The sequence below is a fragment of the Saimiri boliviensis genome, chromosome 20, assembly GCF_048565385.1.
Source record: "Saimiri boliviensis isolate mSaiBol1 chromosome 20, mSaiBol1.pri, whole genome shotgun sequence".
In the NCBI taxonomy this organism is placed as follows: Eukaryota; Metazoa; Chordata; class Mammalia; order Primates; family Cebidae; genus Saimiri; species Saimiri boliviensis.
Genome location: NC_133468.1, coordinates 33901574 through 33918854, shown reverse-complemented (window position 1 = coordinate 33918854; position 17281 = coordinate 33901574). Strand labels below are relative to the sequence as shown.

The following is a 17281-nucleotide window of genomic DNA, read 5'->3' as shown; positions in this document are numbered from 1 at the left end:
GAGGTGGAGGTTTTAGTGAACTGAGATGGCACCATTGCACTCCAGCCTGGGCAACAAGAGTGAAACTCTGCCTCAAAAAAAAAAAAAAAAAAAAAAAAATACAGTGGGGCTGGGTGCAATGTCTCATACCTTTAATCCCAGTGTTTTGGGAGGCTGAGGTGGGAGGACTGCTTGAAGCCAGGAGTTCTAGACCAGCCTAGGCAACATAGCAAAATCTCATCTCTACAAAAAATTAAAAGATTAGCCAGGTGTGTTGGTGCACACCTATAGTCCCAGCTACTTAGAGAAGCTGAGATGGGAGGATTGCTTGAGCCCAGAATTTCATGGCAGCAGTGAACTATGATTGCACTGCTGTAGTCGAACCTGGGCAAGAGTGAGACCCCGTCTCAAAAATTTTTTAATTATTTAATTGAATCTAGCTGTGTATGTGTGTTTTTCAAAGTCCGTAACAGGACTCTCAGCGGCATGCCTTGGGCTCTGGCTGTTTTCATCCCTTTCAGCCTTGGAGAGGCAGCCTGGGATGGTTTCTGGGGCTTGTATACCATTGGTCATAGCCCAATCCTACCCCCTCCAGGAGAGTCAAGAACACACAATGCCAGGCGCAGTGGCTCATGCCTATAATCCCAGCACTTTCGGAGGCTGAGGCGGGTGGATCAACCGAGGTCAGGAGTTCAAAACCAGCCTGACCAACAGGGTGAAACCCCGTCTCTACTAAAAATCCAAAAAAAATTAGCCAGGTGTGGTGATGGGCACCTGTAACCCCAGCTACTCAGGAGGCTGAGGCATAAGAATTGCTTGAACCCGGGAGGTGGAGGTTTCAATGAGCTGAGATCGTGCATTGCATTCCAGCCTGGGACAACAAAAGTGAGACTCTATCTCAAAAAAACAAAGAAAGAGAACACGCAAGACACAACGAGCTTCAAAGAAAAAAAGATCACATTTTATTCGGACTGTTCGGAAACAGCGAATGCGTCTACGCTCTTGATAAACCTACATAGTATCTCATGTATAGAAAGAAACACAGCTAGGGTCTTTTATCCTCCTTTTCCCCCACCCTATCTTCCCCTCACCAAAATGCGAGATGAGCCCAGATTTAAAAGCCCTTGGCCCCAAAACAGCAAACTGTCACAAAACAGAGAACCCTCTTAAAGTCATGTATCTTCCCAAAAATATTAAACTGCCCAAGCTGACCCTTTACCAGTTCTCCATGTTCATTCCTTTAAAAAAAAATTGTTGGGCACAGTGGCTCACGCCTGTAATCCCAGCACTTTGGGAGGCTGAGGCAGGCAGATCACGAGGTCAAGAGATCGAGACCATCCTGGCCAACATGGTGAAACCCCGTCTCTTTTAAAAAATATATATATATATGATTTACTTTTTTTTTTTTTTTTTTTCCAACATAAAAGTTTGAGTAGGCTGGGTGTGGTGGCTCACGCCTGTAATCCCAGCACTTCAGGAGCCTAAGGTGGATGGATCACTTGTGGCCGGGAGTTTGAGACCAGCCTGGCCAACATGATGAAACCCCATCTCTACTAAAAATACAAAAATTAGGTGGCCGTGGTGGCATGTGCCTGTGGTCCCAGGTATTCAAGAGCCTGAGGCTCAAGAATCCCTTGAACCCAGGAGGCAGAGGTTGCAGTGAGCTGAGGTCAAGCCACTGCACTCCAGCCTGGGTGATGGGGCGAGACTTTGTCTCAAAAAACATAAACATTTGAACCAGGTCAGAAGAAGGGCAAAGAGTCGCCCCTGCCCTCCTTCCAGGATCTTCTCCCCACCTCCAGAAAAGCAAGAGGCCACAGATGCTTGGAGCCTTTGCTCAGGCCTCCGCAAGGACCATATCGCCTGCTCCCTTGGGTTTTTCATAGAAGAGACACATCCCTGGAGAATGTTGCTTAAAAAAAAGGGGGAAATTAGCCCTTCCCCCCATCACTATGGCTTCCCCAGTCCCCTAGTAGACCAGGAACAGACTCAGGGCTGGAGGGCTGGACGGTGATTAGAGAGTGGTTTGGTTGTTGAGAAGTCTCTGAACAGGCACCCTGACACCGACTGGCCTGGCCCTAGAAGAAGATTTCTTCTCCTTGGCATCCAGGTTCTTCATGTACCTCTGGACCCACTCCTGCTTGGGGTCGCCACAGAACTGATGGCCCTTCTTGGTGGTGAAGCTGTGGAAGAAAGGAACAAGGAATCGGCTGAGGTCTACAGGGATCTTGGGCCACCCCACTTCATGGGGAGGAGGATGTGGATGCCCAGAGACAGTAAGGCCTCCTCGCAATTTGCTGAGATGATGTCATCTTCCTTTTTTGATACAGGGTGTCTTACTTTGTCATCCAGGCGGCAATGCAGTGGCAATCATAGCTCACTGCAGCCTCAACCTCCCAGGCTCAAGCGATCCTCCTGCCTTAGCCTTCTGAGTAGCTGGGACTACAGGCACATGCCATCATGCCCAGCTAATTTTTTTTTTTTTTTTTAGTTTTTAAAGAAACAGAGTCTCACTATGTTGCCCAGGCTGGTCTTAAAACTCCTTGCCTTAAGCAACCCTCCTGCCTCAGCCTCCCAAAGCAGAGACAGACGTGAGCCACTTGTAATCCTGGCACTTTGGGAGGCTGAGATAGGAAGATCACTTGAGCCCAGGAAGTTGAGGTTGCAATGAGCTATGATCATACCACTGCACTCCAGCCTAGGTGATAGAGACTCCGCCTCAACAACAACAACAACAAAATTCTCCTCCTGGCTGGGTATGGTGGTTCATGCCTATAATCCTAGCACTTGGCCAGGCGCAGTGGCTTACACCTGTAATCATAGCATTTTGGGAGGCCAAGGTGGGTGGATCACCTGAGGTCAGGAGGTCAAGACCAGCCTGGCCATCATGGTGAAACCCCATCTTTAAAAAAAAAAAAAAAAAAAAAAAAAAATCCTAGCACTTTGGGAGACTGAACCGGGAGGATCACTTGAGCCTAGGAGGTTGAGGCTGCAATGAGCTATGATTGTACCACTGCACTCCAGCCTGGGTGACAGAGCATGACTCTCTTTAGAAAATTAAATGAAATTTAAAAAACAAATATATCCTCCTCCTAGTTTTATGGGCAAGGAAGTTGGGGCCCAGAGAGGTGGGGTGACTTCTCCAGGGATGCACGGAGCCGGGGCTGGCTGACCTTGCTTCTCGGGTCACCTTCCCCCACCCGTCTCCTGCCAACGTGCCCGCGAAGGATACCTACATCACTCCTGCGTTGGGGCACACACTCCTGTTGGACAGCTGGTAGCTGGCCACTCGGTTCTCAGGAAGTCTCTTGGAAATAAACAACATGCAGCAGGAAGAGGGGAGCATCACAGAATCTGAAAGAGGAGAGAGAAGAGCCACGTCTTTTCCCAGCCTGCCCTCAGCTCTGTGCCTCGGAGCTGGAGTCTGAACCCTGCACCACACACTGCCAGTCCATTCACCGGGCTGCCCTTTCCCCAGGCTGGTCGGTCCTTCACCCTCCACTGTGCCATCCCAGCCATGCCCTTGGAACTGCACCCTGCCCGAGGTCTTACCCGTAGGGATGATGTGGTGGGCACAGACAGCAAGAAACAGAAGGCTGGTTACGACGGTCATCGGGCTCGCCATGTCCCAGAGAGCAGAAGCACCAGCTTGGGGCTCAAAGCTGACGTGCAGGAAGAAAGGACCTGGGGATAAAGAGCTCGAGTCCTTGCAGTGTACCCTAAACTCTCCCCCTCTGCCCTTTATGGAGCAGCTAGAAGAAAACACGCCCCACAGCCCCCCGCCCCACACTTCCTCGAAAATCCTGAGGCCTCTGTGGTCTGGAAAGAGGAAGTTGTCCTGTCATTCTCCAGCTGAGTCAATAGTTATTTTGGACTCTGAATGAAAGAGCTGGGGAAGGGGGCATCGCCCCACCAAGTTCAAAAGTGTTGGATGCATTGTCAGAAGGCCCATGAGAGTGTGGCTCACCCCCTGTGGAATGCTGGGTAAATCACTCACCTCTCTGAGCCTGTTACTTCAGCTGAAAATGGGCGGAGTCATCCCTATCTTCTCCCTTCCATTCATTCATTCATTCATTCATTCACCAAATTCTTTATTAGGTACGTGTTCTGTGCCAGGCATTGGGAGGATTCTAACGGGGAGACAGATTTGTGACCAAGTGCGTGTAACAAACGATGAGAGGTGAGTTGGGCACAGCAGCTCACGCTTGGCATCCCAGTGCTTTGGAAGGTTTAAGTGGGAGGATCATTTGAGGCCTGGAGTTTGAGATCAGCCTGGGCAACATAGCAAGACCCTGTCTCCACAAAAAATAGGAAAAAAAAAAAAAAAAAAAAAAAAAAAACAGGTGTGGTGGGGCAGACTTACAGTCTTAGCTAGCTCTTGGGGAGGCTGAGGTAGAAGGATGACTTGAGCCCAGGAGTTTGAGGCTCCAGTGAGCCGTGATCACACCACCGCACTCCAGGCTGAGCAACAAAGCAATACCCTGCCTTAAAATCAGTCAATCAGTCAATCACTCAGTCAATGACAGGTCCTGACAGAGCAAAGCAGGTGCTGTCAGGATCGCTTTCCATCAGCTCCTGATGGCCTCGAAGACCCAGCAGCCATCACCTGCATCCTGAAGTTGCCAGAGCCACTTGGTCATCAAGGCTCTAGGGAAGTGGGACGTGCTGGAAATTCACATCCTCTGGGGTGGCCAGTGCCTGCCAGAGGGATGCAGACCCCAGGTCCAGCATGACCTGCCCTGTGGCCTGAGTTTCCAACTGGGTCAAATCAGTTACTCTCTATGCAGCAGGACTTAGCTTGGCCCCTTTCCCCTTGAACAGCTTCTCTCGTGGAAGCATCTCCTAATAAATCCCATCGCCATGAATCCCTGTCCCCAGGTCTGCTTTGGGGACACTGACCCAGGACAAGGTGTGTTTTTGGGGGTGGGAGGATGGGGAACACAGGCAAAACCAGGGGTCAGGAGCTCACACCTGTAATAGGAGCAATTTAGGAGGCCATGGTGGGAGGATTGATTGAGGCCAGGAGTTTGAGACCAGCCAGTGAAACAGAGCAAGACCCAAAAGAAATAGAAAAAGTAGCCAGGCATGGTGGTATGCACCTGTAATCCTAGCTACTCGGGAGGCTGGGGCAGGAGGATTGCATGAGCCTAGGAGTTTGAGGCTGCAGTGAGTTAGGTGAGCACCATTGAGCTCCAACCTGGGTGACAGAGCATAACCCTTATCTCCTGAAAAAAAAAAAGGCTGGGTAAAGTGGCTCATGCTTGTCATCCCAGCCCTTTGGGAGGCTGAGGCAGGAAGATTATTTGAGCACAGGAATTCAAGACCAGCTTGGGCAACATAGCAAAACCCCACCTTTACAAAAAAAGAAAAAGAAAGCAAACAAGCCAGGCGAGGTGGCTCACACCTGTAATTCCAGCACTTTGGGAGGCCAAGAAGGCGGATCACCTGAGGTCAGGAGTTCGAGACCAGTCTGACCAATATGGAGAAACCCCGTCTCTACTAAGAATATGAAATTGACAGGGCCTGGTAGTGCATGCCTGTAATCCCAGCTACTCAGGAGGCTGAGGCAGGAGAATCGCTTGAACCCAGGAGGCAGAGGTTGCGGTGAGCCGAGATCACACCACACCATTGTTTGCACTCCAGCCTGGGCAACAAGAGCAAAACTCTGTCTCCAAAAAAAAAAAGAAAGAAAGAAAGAAAAAAAACAAAACAAAACCACAGGAAAACTGGCCAATTTACCAGGAGGAAATTCCAGGAGGGACATAGCTGACAGCTGAATGGGGTTGGAGGACAAAAGGCACTGGCAATTATGCAGGATCCTATACGTTATTTTTTTCTTTTTAATAAACAGGCATGAGTTTATGTCTGAAAGGACCCTGTATGTTATAACATCCAGTTTAATTGTGAGGGATTGACGTGACTTTATCAGACAGAATGGGACATGGCTCCAGTCTCACTCCACCCCCCATTCCGGGATCCCAGGTCAGGACCTCAGGCTCAGAGACTCCCCTCACCACCATCCCATTCCCAGGTTCACTCCCAAAGCCTCCCTACGGTTCTCTCCATTCCCCTTCTCCAGCTCCCTGCTCTGGTATTCCAGGGTACACACTGACATGGGACCTGCACAGTGGAGCTCAGTGGCACTCGTCATTTGGAGGCCCGTCGGATGCCTGTGTCTCGGTCTTGTGCTTGATCTGAACACCTTGAGATCAATTTCTCTACTCGCCAAGTGCAGAGCAAATCACCTGTGCGTTGGCCAGCATTTGAAGAATGAATAGATGGTGGATCAACTCTGAGACAACTTCCTCTGTGGGTTTTGCCCCCAGCATGACTGGGGCCAGGGTGTACACTGGAGAAGTCAGCCAGCGGGTCCCAAGACTGAAGCCAGGGAGGCTGGCAGCACGTGATCTCACTGCCCGTGCTTACAGAGTGAAAAATGCTGACAGCCCAACTCAATGTTTCATTAGCCTAGCACCGGCCCCAGTCCGCTCCACCTCGCCATTAGCCAACAATAATTGTCCTCTGCTGGCAGAGCTATTAGGGAGGATTGCGATTGCTCCCTAAGTGAGAAAAGTCATGGGAAGACCCTTTATACATGCAGAGGTTTTTTTCTTTTTCTTTTTATATGGAGTCTCTCTCTGTCACCCAGGCTGGAGTCCAGTGGCAAAATGTTGGCTCGCTGCAACCTCCGCCTCCCAGGTTCAAATGATTCTCCCGCCTCAGCCTCCCTAGTAGCTGGGATTACGGGCACCTGCCATCATGCCTGGCTAATTGTATTTTTAGCAGATGTGGGGTTTCACCATGTTGGTCAGGGTGCTCTCGAACTCCTGACCTCAGGTGATCCACCCACCTCGGCCTCCCAAAGTGCTGGGATTACAAGCGTGAGCCACTGTGCCTGGCCAAACAAAAAAATTTTTTGAGATAAGGTCTTGCTCTGTTTCCCAGGCTGGAGTGCAGTGGCGTGATCAGAGCAATTGCAGCTTCTAACTCCCGAGTCCGGGCGATTCTCCTGTCTCAGCCTACTGAGTAGCTGGGACAACAGGTGCAGGCCACCATGCCCAGCAAAATTTTAAATTTTTAATAGAGATGGGGTATCCCCCTATGTTGTCCAGGCTAGTCTCCAACTCCTGGCTTCAAACAATCCTCCCACCTCAACCTCCCAAGGCGCTGGGATTCCAGGCGTGAGCCATCGTTCCCGAGTCATCGTGACGTCTTGTGACATCCCTTCTGATTTTTGCTCCTCAGTGATTCAGTAGGGATGCCGCTTGACTGCCTGCATTTTCTCACTCGGTGGGTGCTGGGTTTGTGGTGTGTGGGGAGGAGGAAGTAGCGGGGAAAGGACAGCCAGGCAGAGGGAGCACTCAGAAGAGTGAGAGGCTGGGGTAAACAGGGCAGGGATGCCCGCCACGCTCCATGTTGCAACAGGAGTGGGCGGGAGGAAGGTCACTGGGTGGGAGGGTGTGGGGTGGGGTGCTTCACCCCAGATTAGTAATACCCTTTAAGGGCTTTTCCAAGGCCTTAAAAAACAGAAAACATCCAATCTTTTTTTTTTTTTTTTTTTTTTTTGAGACAAGTTTTGCTCTGTCACCCCAGCTGCAGTGGAATGGCCTGATCTTGGCTCACTACAGCCTCCACCTCCCAGGTTCAAGTGAATCTCCTGCCTCAGCCTCCCAAGTAGCTGGAATTATAGGCACCCGTCACCATGCCTGACTAATTTTTGGTTGAGGTGGGGTTTCACCATGTTGGCCGGGCTGGTCTCCAACTCCTGACCTCAAGTGATTCACTCACCTCAGCCTCCCAAAGTGCTGGGATTGTAAGTGTGAGCTGCCACATCAGGCCAAAACACCCAATCTTGGTTTTCGTTTTGTTTTGTTTTTTGAGATGAAGTCTCACTCTGTCCCCCAGGCTGGAGTGCAGTGATGCGATCTCAGCTCACTGCAACTTCTGCCCTCCAAGTTAAAGCGAGTCTTCTGCCTCAGTCTCCCGCATAGCTGGGGTTACAGGTGCCCACCACCATGCCTGGCTAATTTTTGTGTTTTTAGTGGAGCCAGGCTTTCACCATATTGGCCAGGCTGGTCTCAAACTCCTGACCTCAAGTGATCCACCCACCTCAGCCTCCCAAAGTGCTGGGATGACAAGTATGAGCCACCGCGCCCAGCCAAAATACCCAAGTTTTATGCTCTGTACAGGGAAATTGTTAAGGCAGGGATCACCAACCCTGTTTTACGAGGGACGAGCTGATGCCTTACATAAGATAAGTGAGTAGACACCATCACAGGGTCGCTTAGCTGCTGAAATGATAAATTTCCTCTTTTCTGCTTAAAGTGGTGATATCCAGCAGCCAGGGACTTTAAAGTAAGAGGGAAGAGCAGGTCTTAGGAAAGCAGACTAGAAGGGAGTGGGTGGGTAAAAACAGAAAGAGAAAGCCAAGTCTCCACCCACCCACCCACCTATCCATCCACTCATCCACCCATCCATTCATCCATCTATCATCCATCCACCCATCCACCCAATCATCTGCCCATTCATGCACCCATCTACCATCCATCCATCCACCCACCCATCCATCCATCCATCCATCCATCCACTCATTCATTCATCAATCCATCCATCCATCCACCCCCCCATCCATCCACGCATCCACCCAACCATTGACCCATCTGTCCATCATCCATCCATCCACTTATTTATCCATCCACCTATCCACCCTCCCATCATTCATCCTACCCACCCATGCATCCATCCCTCCACCCATCCACCCCACCACCCATCCATCCATCCATCCATTCATCAATCAGTCCATCCATCCAACCATCCATCCACCCATCCATCCATCCATCAGTCCCTCCACCCCTCCACCCATCCACCCTGCCACCCACCCATCCATTCATCAATCAGTCCATCCATCCATCCATACAACCATCCATCCGCTCATTCATTCATCAATCCATCCATCCATCCATCCATCCATCCATCCATCGATCCACCCATCCACTCATCCATTCATCAATCCATCCATCCCTTGTCGAACACTGCTATATACCAGGTCCCCCGTCCCAGGCATACCAAGAAAAACTATATGCAGGTGTTGCCTCAGGAAACTCTCACACTAGTCCTGGGAGACAGAGGTAATTATGATACAGGTGGTAAGTGTCCAGATGGAGGCGGTCTGCCAAGGCCACAGTGGAGAGCAGAAGAAGTCAAAGAAAACTTCCTGGTAGAGGTGCCCCTTGGGCTGAGTTAGGCTGACCAAGGGGAGTGGGATATGGCATGGAGGAAAGTGAGCGGAGAAGGGTACTCCAGGCCCTAGAGGTCACAGAGATGAAGTCAAGGCAGAGGGGTGACTTGGGCAGGTTGGAGCCTTAAAGAAATCACTCTTGCTGCAGTAAGTTGTGGGGAGGAGCTGTCGGAAAGCCTGTGGTAGGAAATCTAGGATGGAAAGACGGAGGAAGTTAGGATGGAAGGAAGGGGTTAGATATGAGGACTCCTCAGGATTGCATTTGCTGAGCTCTGTGCCACATTGGTTGAGGAAAAGGAAGGACTGTCCAGGATAACACTTGGGTTTCAAACTCGAGTGCATGTGTTGGGGGGACCATTCATGGATAAAAACAGTCTGCAGGGGGAAGCAGAAAGCTCTTTGGGGCTGTTGGGCTTGGAGTACCAGGGGTTCTAATAGATGCCTGAGACAAGCAGGGCAGGTAGGGAAAGGTCTGGATGTGCAATAAATTATTAGAACAAGAAGGCCCTTTAGAGTCTCACCTGTCCCCACACTTTGTGGCTGGGACCTGGGAGCCCAGGGAGATTAGACAGCCTCAGCTGCTCCACCCAGCCTCAGCTGCCCCACCTAGCCCCAGCTGCCCCACCTAGTCCCAGCTGCCCCACCCAGCCCCAGCTGCCCCACCCTGCCTCAGCTGCCCCACCCAGCCTCAGCTGCCCCACCCTGCCTCAGCTGCTCCACCCAGCCTCAGCTGCCCCACCCAGCCTCAGCTGCCCCACCCAGCACCAGTTGCTCCACCCAGCCTCAGCTGCCCCACCCAGCCCAAGCCTCACCCAGTCGCAGCTGCCCCACCCAGCCCAAGCTCCACCCAGCCCCAGTTGCCCCACCCAGCCTCAGTTGCCCCACCCAGCCTCAGCTGCTTCACCTAGCCCAAGCCCCACCCAGCCTCAGCTGCCCCACTCAGCCTCAGCTGCTCCACCCAGCCTCAGCTACTCCACCCAGCCCAAGCCCCAAGGTAGTACCATGGGGAGTGCATGGCCCTAGAGGTAGACACTCCTGGGTTTGAGCCTTGTCCCAACCATATGCTCACTTGGTGGCCCCAAGCAAGGTGTTTAGCCTCTGTAAAGCTTAATTCATTTACTGAAAGATGGGTGTGTGACTGTGCACCTCCCAGCACAGTGGAAGGAGCGCGTCTCAAGCTTCGGTAAGGGACTCCATGAAACTCCACCAGACCAGCTTCCCTGCAGCTGTTTCCCTAAAGCTCCAGGTGGCTCCTCTGAACTCATCTTATCCTCCTATCATCCCCATGTCGCCAGTGAGGAAACAGGTTCAGGCGGGGTGTGGTGACTCATGCCAGTAATCCCAGCACTTTGGAAGGCCAAGGTGGGTGAATCATTGGAGGTCAAGAGTTCGAGACCAGCTTGGCCAACGTGGTGAAACCCCATCTCTACTAAAAATATAAAACTTAGCCAGGCATGGTGGCGGTGCCTGTAGTCCTAGCTACTCAGGAGGCTGAGGCAGCAGAATCGCTTGAACCCGGGAGGCGGAGGTTGCACTGAGACAAGATTGCACCACTGCACTCCAGCCTGGGGGACAGAACAGACTCAATCTCAAAAAAAAAGAAGAAGAAAAAGAAAAGAAAACTGAGGTTCAGAGAGTTAAGTGACTTGCTCAAGATTCCTAAACCACAATGGAGGAGGGCTGGTCCTACATCTTCCTGGGAAGGAACCTGTGCCCTTGTCATGGTGCCAGACAGCATGCTCTGCTGAGGTGTCCATCAATGCCTCTTTGCATTTCTGCCCCAGCCTCCTAACGAAAGGGGGTGGACATGTGGGGTGTGATGCAGGGTGGGAGAGGGCAGTGGGGTGCCAGGATGAATGGGCACTGGGGTGAGAGTGCAGGGGGCTGGATTCAGGCACGCAGACTGGGGGTGTCACTGTTCCCTGAAGTATCCTGCATCCTTGCTACCAAACACACACCCACACACCGCCTCACAATACTGGGCATAGGGGGCATCCTGGGAGCCAGTTACCCGGAGGTGACAGGGCGACAGCCTTAGTACCAAGCGCAGAGCATAAATGATTTCCTCCATCTCACTCGATCTGGGGTGGCAGGAAGAGTGAGACAGGAGGTGTGGCCTCCGGCGAGGAAAGGGTACCTCCTGTGCCTCTCACCTGGCTTCGCTTAGAAACTCAGGAGTCCAAGTTTCACAAGGACTTCTGAGAGGCTGGCCCTGTCAGAAGAGCAGAACGAGCCCATCGTCAGACAGACTTATTTACAGGCAGACTTCTGCCCTGAAAAGGGTGTGGCCCCAGATGAGGCTGGGGAGGGCAACAGGTGGCAGCTGTGGAGCCCCTCGCCCTTTGACCTCCAGATGGGAGGGCTTTCAAGAGCTCAACAGGCACCGGAACAGGAGGCAGACAGCAGCTAAAGCCGAGGGCACCGCCAACCAGCCAGCCTAGTGTGGATGGTAAACGAGGATGCTGCGGATCAAAGAGGCAAGAGGATCCTTTTGCAGGGGTTGGGGGAGACAGAGTCTTGCTCTGTCACCCAGGCTGGAGTGTAGTGGTGAGATCTCAGCTCATTGCAACCTCCGCCTCCCGGGTTTAAGCAATTCTCCTGCCTCAGCCTCCCGAGTAGCTGGGATTACAGGTGTGTGCCACCACGCCTGGCTAATTTTTTACATATTTAGTAGAGATGGGGTTTTACCATGTTGGCCAGGCTGGTCTCAAACCCCTGATCTCAAGCGATCCACCCACTTCAGCTCCCAAAGTGCTGGGATTAACAGGTGTGAGCCACCACACCCGGCCAAGAGGATCTTTTTGTTTTTGTTTTTGTTTTTGTTTTTTTGAGACGGAGTTTCTCTCTTGTTACCCAGGCTGGAGTGCAATGGCGCGATCTCGGCTCACCGCAACCTCCGCCTCCTGGGCTCAGGCAATTCTCCTGCCTCAGCCTCCTGAGTAGCTGGGATTACAGGCACGCACCACCATGCCCAGCTAATTTTTTGTATTTTTAGTAGAGACGGGGTTTCACATGTTGACCAGGATGGTCTCGATCTCTCAACCTCGTGATCCACCCGCCTCGGCCTCCCAAAGTGCTGGGATTACAGGCTTGAGCCACCGCGCCCGGCCTAAGAGGATCTTTTTGTATGTCTCAGTGTCATAGCTGCCTCTTAGATGTTAAAGGCCCAGGGGTAAGGAAGCAGGAAAGCTGTCCAGAGACAGATCTGACACCTGGGATGATAGTGAGAGCCCCATCAAGGGAGGGGTGCAAGCATCCCTTGGCAGATCTCCATGTAGGAAATTCAAGTCAGTTGAGGGAGACCCATCCAGCCCAGGCATTCTGGGGTCCAGTGAAGGATGTATTTCAGACTTCATGCTATAAGAGCTCAGAGTCCACTGGAAAAACCAACACAGAAATAATTAGAGGCCAGGTGTAATGACTCATGCCTGTAATCCCAGCACTTTGGGAGGCCGAGGCGGGCGGATCACTTGAGGTTGGGAGTTTGAGACCATCCTGACCAACATGGTAAAACCCTATCTGTACTAAAAATACAAAATTAGCTGGGCATGGTGGCACATGCCTGTAATCCCAGCTACTCAGGAGGCTGATACAGGAAAATCGCTTGAACCTGAAAGGCCAGGGTTGAGGTGAGCCAAGATCACGTCATTGCACTCCAGCCTAGGCAACAAATGCAAAACTCCATCTCATAAAAAAAAAAAAAAAAAAAAAAAAAAAAAAAAAACAATTAGCCAGGTGCACTCCTTACCCCAAGTGATCCGCCCACCTCGGCCTCCCAAAGCGTTCACAGGTGTGAGCTGGAGTTCCAGACCAGCCTGGCCAACGTGGTGAAACCCCGTCTCTACTAAAAATACAAACGTTAGCTGGGTGTGGTGGTGGTCACCTGTTATCCCAGCTACTCAGGAGACTGAGGAAGGAGAATTGCTTAAACCCGGGAGGCAGAGGTTGCAGTGAGCCAGGATTGCACCACTGCACTCCAACCTGGGTGACAGAATGAGACTCCATCTCTAAATAAATAAATAAATAAGTCAGGTGCAGTGGCACACATCTGCAGTCTTAGCTACTCAGGAGGCCGAGGTGAGAGGATCACTCAGGACCAGGAGTTCGAGGCTGCAGTGAGCTATGATCATGCCACTGCACGACAGCCTGGGAGACAAAGTGAGACCCTGTCTCAAAGTAATGCTAATAATAACTACAATACAGCACCATAAGATTTAGGAAGCTGACTCATTGAGAACATAAGCGTTGGAGGCAATTAGTCCTGGATTCTGATCCTGGCTCTACCCCAGCCTTGGCTTTGTCACTGGGAAGTGAAGACAAGTTCTTTTTCCCTCCTCTGGGTATCACAAGGAGTGACGGAACCACTGGCCCTTGTGGTCCAGGCGCAGCTCCCAGCCTCCAGTAAATATTAATAAGGACTAGTTAGTAAAGGATAGTTGTTGCTATTGCCAGGTAACTACCAGGTTGAAAGGGCTCTGTGCGGGGGATCTGGGAAGCTTCAGAACAGGACAGGTCGGAGTTCCCAGGTGGAAAAGAAAGCAGAGCGTTCCAGGCTGAACGAAGACTGGGGGCAGGAGAGCCAGGGAACAGGGGGATGTGGCTGAGTTTCCAGAAGGCAAAAGGAAGAGGTAGGCCTGGCGTGGTGGCTGGGATTACAGGTGACAGCCACCGTGCCTGGCCTTAACTTCTTCCTTTGTGATTTGGATGCCTTTTATTTCTTTGTCCTGCCTAATTGCTCTGACAAGAGGAAGGGAAGGCAACCGGTAAGAGTCTGTGATCAGGCCAGGCGCAGTGGCTCACATCTGTAATCCCAGCACTTTGAGAGGCCTAGGTGGGCAGATCACTTGAGGTCAGGAGTTTGAGACCAGCCTGGCCAACATGGAAAAACCCCCGTCTCTACTAAAAATACAAAAATTAGCCTGTCATGGTGGCAGGTGCCTATAATCCCAGCTACTCGAGAGGCTGAGGCAGGAGAATCACTTGAACCAGGGGCCAGAGGTTGCAGTAAGCTGAGATGGTGCCACTGCACTCCAGCCTGGGCAACACAGTGAGACTCTGTCTCAAGAAATAAAAATATAAAATAAAAGGAAGAGGTGAGGTTGGGAGGCTGGGGACAGGAGACAGGAATATCTGTCATGTGGTATCTCACATGTAGCTGGGACCACAGGCACGTGCCACCATGCCCGGCCAAATTTTTTTTTTTTTTTTTCTGTGAGAGGAAGTCTTGCTCTGTTGCCCAGGCTGAAGTGCAATGGCACGATCTCAGCTCACTGCAACCTCCACCTCCCAGGTTCAAACAATTCTCCTGCCTCAGCCCCCACAAATAGTTGGGATTACAGGCATGAGCCTTCACACCTGGCGAATTTTTTTTTTTTTTTTTTTTCCCAGAGATCCTGCTCCAAATGCAACTAGTGGTATCATTCCTTAAAGCTGCTCCAGGGAAGGCACCGTTGCTCCCCAGCAGCTCCCTGCCCACGCCCCCACCCACGCCCACACACACGCCTTATCAGGCCTCTCATTTTGTTGATTCTACCTATTTAACAGCTCACAGACCCACCTGTTTCTTCTCGGCCCATTCCACTGCCTCCGACTCACCTTTCTCCAATCTGTTCCATGCACAGTTGGCAAAAAAAGCCCCTCCTGCGGGGCGCGGTGGCTCACGCCTGTAATCCCAGCACTTTGGGAGGCCGAGGCGGGTGGATCACGAGGTCAAGAGATCGAGACCATCCTGGTCAACATGGTGAAACCCCGTCTCTACTAAAAATACAAAAAATCAGCTGGGCATGGTGGTGCGTGCCTGTCATCCCAGCTACTCAGGAGGTTGAGGCAGGAAAATTGCCTGAACCCAGGAGGCGGAGGTTGCGGTGAGCCGAGATCGCGCCATTGCACTCCAGCCTGGGTAACAAGAGCGAAACTCCGTCTCAAAAAAAAAAAAAAAAAAAAAAGCCCCTCCTAAAATGCACAGCAGCCTGGTTAGCCCCTGCCTAAAATTCTTCACCAGTGCTTCATTGCCAAGAGCCAAACTTCATCCATTCTCTCATAACCATCATATATATACATATATATATATATATATATACATATATATATACATATATTTTTTTTTACCATTTTTTCCCACTACATGATCTATTGTACACGTAACGGTTTTGTAAAAATGGACTTCATCCAAAAATAGCCACAAAATCATTGATTTAGGGCTGGGCGTGGTGGCTCATGCCTGTAATCCCAGCACTTTGGGAAGCTAAGACGGGTGGATCACCTGAGGTCAGGAGTTCAAGAACAGCCTTGGAAACATGGTGAAACTCCATCTCCATCAAAAATACAAAAATTAGCCAGGCCTGGTGGCAGGTGCCTGTAGTCCCAGCTAATTGGGAGGCTGAGGCAAGAGAATTGCTTGAACCCAGGAGATGGAGGTTGCAGTGAGCTGAGATTGCACCATTGCACTCCAGCCTGGGTAACAGAGGGAGATGTCATCTCAAAAAAAAACAAACACAGATTTAGTGCATTTGCTGTGTTTTCCTCCATCCCCATTAAAATAAACCCACAAGTATTAAAGGAAACCAGGCCAGGTCTGGTGGCTCACAGCTATAATCCCAGCACTTTGGGAGGCTGAGGAGGGAGAATCACTCGAGCTCAGGAGTTCGAGACCAGCCTGACCAAAATGGTGAAACCCTGCCTCTACAGAAAAAAAAAAAAAAAAAAAAAAAAAAAAAAAAAAAAAAAAAAATTGGCTTGGACCAGGCACAGTGGCTCATGCCTGTAATCCCAGCACTTTGGGAGGCCCAGATGGACAGATTACCTGAGGTCAGGAGTTCAAGACCAGCCTGGCCAACATGGCAAAATCCCATCTCTACTAAAAATACAAAAAACAACAACAACAAAAATTAGCTGGGCATAGTGGCACACGCTTGTAATCCCAGTTACGTGGGAGGCTGAGGCAGGAGAATCACTTAAACACAGGAGGCAGAGGTTGCAGTGAGCTGAGATCGTGCCATTGCACTCCAGCCTGAGTGACATAACGAGACTCCATGTCAAAGAAAAAAATATATATATTTGGCCAGGCGTGGTGGCATGTGCCTGTGGTCCCAGCTACTTGGGAGGCTGAGGTGGGAGGATTATTTGAGCCCAGGAGGTTGAGGCTGCAGTGAGCTATGTTTGCACCACTGTGCTCCAGCCTGGGCAATAGAGTGAGACCCTGTCTCAATTTTTAAAAGAATAAACATAAAGTAAATCAGGTGTGTGTGTGTGTGTGTGTGCACATGAACATGTGATATCTGTCACAGAAACTACCCATGCCCCACCCATATTCTCTTGTCCTTCCCAATTCAGGGCATGCTGACCTGACCTCAATTGCCACCTCTTAGCTGGCTCAGTCCCCCAGGGTCAGGTTGACCTGCTGGGGAGCGGACACAGGAACGCCACAGGGAAGGACTGATACCAACGCCAAGGATTCTTAGCCAACACCTGGGTCAGTCTGGTTGACCAAGGTAAGGTAAAGCCAGGAATATGTTGGCAGATATTTAACAAACTGGCTCTGCGGGGACAACTGTGATTGGTAGCATTTGCCAGTTGCCATGGTGTAAATCCTCCCACCCTGGCTGAATTCAAGCTACCAACCTGATGTTTCTGAAAGGGGAGTTGGGACGAGATGGTGACAGTCAGCTCTCGCAGGTGGGTGTGAGCTGGCTATGATGTACTGCCGGGGGGGGCCCAGGACATGGTCTCAGGGGGCTCCAGATCTGTAAGTCCTGAAAGACACATAGAGAGAAGAGAATGGCGGCCGGGCGCGGTGGCTCAAGCCTGTAATCCCAGCACTTTGGGAGGCCGAGGCGGGTGGCTCACGAGGTCGAGAGATCGAGACCATCCTGGTCAACATGGTGAAACCCCGTCTCTACTAAAAATACAAAAAATTAGCTGGGCTTGGTGGCGCGTGCCTGTAATCCCAGCTACTCAGGAGGCTGAGTCAGGAGAATTGCTTGAACCCAGGAGTGGAGGTTGCGGTGAGCCGAGATCGCGCCATTGCACTCCAGCCTGGGTAACAAGAGTGAAACTCCATCTCAA

At 51.1% G+C, this 17281-nt stretch overlaps 1 protein-coding gene across 1 annotated transcript; it reads right to left on the bottom strand.

Annotated features, from left to right (window-relative positions):
• Window positions 1–918: 918 nt before the first annotated feature.
• CCL24 (C-C motif chemokine ligand 24) lies at window positions 919–3704 on the bottom strand. Its single transcript, XM_003934123.4, has 3 exons — window positions 3532–3704; window positions 3216–3333; window positions 919–2162 (listed from the first exon to the last, which is right to left on the bottom strand). The coding sequence occupies exons 1-3, from the start codon at window positions 3602–3604 to the stop codon at window positions 1994–1996; spliced, it is 360 nt and encodes a 119-aa protein (XP_003934172.1). The 5' UTR covers window positions 3605–3704; the 3' UTR covers window positions 919–1993.
• Window positions 3705–17281: the final 13577 nt, after the last annotated feature.

What these genes read in the sequence shown, in the direction of transcription:
- CCL24 (XM_003934123.4), bottom strand. Translation starts at nt 3,604, where the DNA reads ATGGCGAGCCCGATGACCGTCGTAACCAGCCTTCTGTTTCTTGCTGTC. An exon ending in CCACCACATCATCCCTACGG is followed by an intron (nt 3,334 to 3,531) that starts GTAAGACCTCGG and finishes CTCCTCTTTCAG; the next exon opens with ATTCTGTGATGCTCCCCTCT. An exon ending in TGCCCCAACGCAGGAGTGAT is followed by an intron (nt 2,163 to 3,215) that starts GTAGGTATCCTT and finishes TTTCTTCCACAG; the next exon opens with CTTCACCACCAAGAAGGGCC.